This window comes from Papaver somniferum, chromosome 3, assembly GCF_003573695.1.
Source record: "Papaver somniferum cultivar HN1 chromosome 3, ASM357369v1, whole genome shotgun sequence".
Classification (NCBI taxonomy): domain Eukaryota; kingdom Viridiplantae; phylum Streptophyta; class Magnoliopsida; order Ranunculales; family Papaveraceae; genus Papaver; species Papaver somniferum.
The window spans coordinates 160911721-160915370 of record NC_039360.1 but is presented as its reverse complement, the minus strand read 5'-3'; the positions used below and the strand labels follow the sequence as shown (position 1 = coordinate 160915370).

Here is a 3650-nt window from a genome sequence, read left to right as displayed (position 1 = left end):
CACGAGGAGTATTTGTGTAAATTTCAAGGAACCATTCCATTCCATTTGATTAATTTTAGCCTAAAAGTAAGTAACTCCATTTTCTTGATTCTTCTTTAATTAATTTGACGTGCACCTTTAGAATGTGAGGTTCCAGTCTTGTTTCGGTTGAAATCCGACAAAAGAAAACTTGCTCCGTCCAAACTTCTGGCGTCATCCCCCTCCGGTCAAACGTCCAAAATCTATGCTCTCCACGTGTCAGCACATTACTGATCAACAAATTCGTCTTCACAGGAACCTACTTTTTTCTTTCTTTCTCTTCCCACTACTAGAAGTTTGAACCACTCCCTACTCCTCCACACACACACACCAGAAGGCCTAGAAAGAAAGAATATCTTCACCAAAACGCTTCTTCCTTCTGATTGAGAAGAAGAAGAAGAAAGTGAAAGCACAAGCAGAAGTTTGGTAGGATCAGAAATCACTTATAGACTTTATTTACTAAAGAGATAGGGGGGATATAGATTGATTTTTCTTTCTAGATGTTTAGTTTAGAGTTACAAAGAAGAAAATTACTACTATTAAATCGAAAAATTCTTGTTTGGTTTGATGCTTGGAGAACATACAGGTGAAATTTATTGTTCAAAATTATTACTAGTTCTGCTAATACAGTATGAGTTGCTTTGAGGATGGAAGCCAAAAAGAATTGAAGAATCAAACAGCAACAACAAATTCAAATTCTTCTTCTTCTACTGTGTTTCCTGCTGACAAGTTTGATATTGATAAGAAATTGCTAATTGATCCCAAATTACTCTTTATTGGAGCTAAGATTGGTGAAGGTGCTCATGGCAAGGTTTATGAAGGAAGGTAAAAATATTTTCTCAATTTCTTACTCATTTTTATTTCAATTGATTGTGTGTAGTTTTAGTGTTTGTTGATATGTCTGTTTGTGTTTTGATTTGCTATTTAACAAATGTTGTTAATGTTTTCGAATTGATTTTGTTGTGGGGAAGATATGTCTATCTGTGTGTTTTGATTTTGTTATTTACAAACAGTTTGTTCTTCTTGTTGTTGTTGGTTTTCAGGTATGGTAACCAAATCATTGCAGTTAAAGTTCTTAGTTGTGGGAGTAATCAAGAAGAACGAGATGTATTGGAAGGACGGTTTGTTCGTGAAGTTAGTATGATGTCTAGAGTAAAACATGCCAATCTTGTTAAGGTAGTTGATTTAAATTGCTGCTAATTTTTGTGTTTCCATTGAATTGAGTTTCATTTGTGTGGGTTATGATATGGGGTTATTGCTATTGCAGTTTATTGGAGCTTGTAAGGATCCCATAATGGTGATAGCTACGGAACTGTTGCCTGGGATGTCACTGAGGAAGTACTTACTCAGCATCCGGCCAAAACGACTTGATATTCGCGTGGCTATAGGTTATGCACTTGATATTGCTCGCGCCATGGAGTGTTTACATGCCAATGGAGTTATACACAGAGATTTAAAACCTGGTACGTTGCGGAAAAGTTGAGTTGTGCAGCAATTACTTTGTATATATCCGTTCTGCGTAGTGTTCGTAATGTTAGGACTTTTGGATGTTGGTTATTCAAGGTGCTTAGTGAGGTCATGGTGGCTAATTGCTAATTTCTTTATTTGATTACTTTTCGGTTATATCATTCTTTTTTGTCTTTTTCGCATTATGTAGTGTAGAAATTCTTAAACATCTAGACTGGTGGCATGTAGGTTCCACCTACCTACAGGCACTGCTCATAGCTCATTGTGGATTGAGGTTATTACTCAGTTGTTGCGATGTGTTATGACCATGAGTTTGGAGGTACACCTTTTAGGTACATCAAATATCTATACCCGAACTCATATGGATGTTGATTCTTTTGCTTTGGTACACTAATTTGTCATTTCAATTTCTTAGTAATACTCATTTGGTGTTTCTCGAATTGAGTCTGAGGTGTGGAATGTGTATTACTGTATATCAGAACATGTAAGAGCAACTTTTTATTTTGTCATGCTTTCACGTGTTAAAGAATAAAAAATAAATGCTATGATGCAGATAATCTCTTACTTACTGCAAATCAGAAGTCTGTGAAGCTTGCTGATTTTGGTCTTGCTAGAGAAGAGTCAGTGACTGAGATGATGACTGCAGAAACTGGAACGTATCGGTGGATGGCTCCTGAGGTTGTTACTCATAGCTAATATTTTCCATGTAGATCATATAAGAAGAATCATAAAGAAAATTACGTGTAACGAAGACTTTTTTTAAACAAAACTAGCAAGAGTCACTTGGGAAAAGTTAATGAGGAAAATTAGGAAAGAAAAATAGAATAGAAATCAAAATTACACGCACATAGATTGTTTTCGTCTGTCTTTATTATTTTCTATTCATAAGCTTGTTTTACCAGCAATTAGCATGTGTTTTGCAGTTGTACAGCACTGTGACATTGCGGCAGGGGGAGAAGAAACATTACAATAACAAGGTTGATGTCTACAGCTTCGGTATCGTTCTATGGGAGTTATTGACTAATCGGATGCCATTTGAGGGCATGTCCAACTTGCAGGCTGCTTATGCTGCTGCATTTAAGGTGAGGCAGTGCCCTTCCCTGCATATGTCCTGCGTTTTCTTACATTCTCTAGTGCATATTTTGTGGAAGTAACTGGCTTTTATATTCCTCAACTTTTATTTCGCGTCAATGTGAATTCTAGAAACTTGTACTAGGTAGATATATAGATCACTTTACAAACTTTTCGCAAAGTACATAAAAGCTAGACAAACTCGTTGAACTTATGTGCTGTACTAACCCAATTTGTGATGCCATTACACAGACCCCAAAAATCTAACTGATTTGGTACCTGAGTGCAACCAGATATGATAGTACTCTAGCCATATTTGTAGTTCATAGAAAAGATTCGTACTTCCTAGAAGATAGGAGCTAGTTAACATATTACAACACCACAGTCGCGTCCTCAGTATTACAATTTTCAATGTTGCGTTTCTTTTTCTGTTTAACAGAAATTTTGAACGAGCTGTTTCTTACTTGTGATATGTTTATTGTGTATTTGTCCTTTTGGGAAACCAGCAAATGAGACCGAGTCTTTCTGAGGATATACCACCTGACCTCGCATTCATAGTTCAGTCGTGTTGGGTTGAAGATGCTAACGTTCGTCCTAGTTTCAGCCAGATCATCCGTATGCTCAATACATACCTCTTCACTCTTTTGCCTCCACCACCTCCTCCGCCAGAACCTGCAGCAACTGTCAAGGAGGCTGTCCCATGTAAGGCGATCATCACCGAATCATCTGCACGTGCGAAAGGGAAGTTTGCGTTCCTTCGCCAGTTTTTTACCATGAAGCGCACAAAGACCATATGATTAAAGGGCACACTGTCTAAGAGATTCTAGTTTCTCCTGCTACAGAAAAAAAAAGAACAAACCATCTGACCCATATAATATACACATCCTGCAAATACTAACCAAGGATGAACAACCCAGAAAGAAACAGAAGTAGGAAAAGTGAATCAAGATAATCTCTGACCTCTTTTTTTACTTATTGTACACAACTTGTGGTTATGTAGCTTCAATAATCGGCTGTTGATATTTTGTACAATCTGTTATCAAAAAACAAATTAGCTTCATTTTACGGTGAATAGTCGACTCTTTCGTGTGTTA

General features: G+C 37.0%; 1 protein-coding gene across 1 annotated transcript; it reads left to right on the top strand.

The window, feature by feature from the left end:
* The first annotated feature begins 321 nt into the window (after positions 1-321).
* On the top strand, positions 322-3650 carry LOC113357840 (serine/threonine-protein kinase STY13-like). Its single transcript, XM_026601328.1, has 6 exons — positions 322-843; positions 1062-1194; positions 1286-1481; positions 2039-2163; positions 2409-2567; positions 3063-3650. Exons 1-6 carry the CDS (start codon positions 650-652, stop codon positions 3351-3353), a joined length of 1098 nt encoding a protein of 365 aa, XP_026457113.1. The 5' UTR covers positions 322-649; the 3' UTR covers positions 3354-3650.

What these genes read in the sequence shown, in the direction of transcription:
- LOC113357840 (XM_026601328.1), top strand. Translation starts at nt 650, where the DNA reads ATGAGTTGCTTTGAGGATGGAAGCCAAAAAGAATTGAAGAATCAAACA. An exon ending in GGCAAGGTTTATGAAGGAAG is followed by an intron (nt 844 to 1,061) that starts GTAAAAATATTT and finishes GTTGGTTTTCAG; the next exon opens with GTATGGTAACCAAATCATTG. An exon ending in ATCGGTGGATGGCTCCTGAG is followed by an intron (nt 2,164 to 2,408) that starts GTTGTTACTCAT and finishes TGTGTTTTGCAG; the next exon opens with TTGTACAGCACTGTGACATT.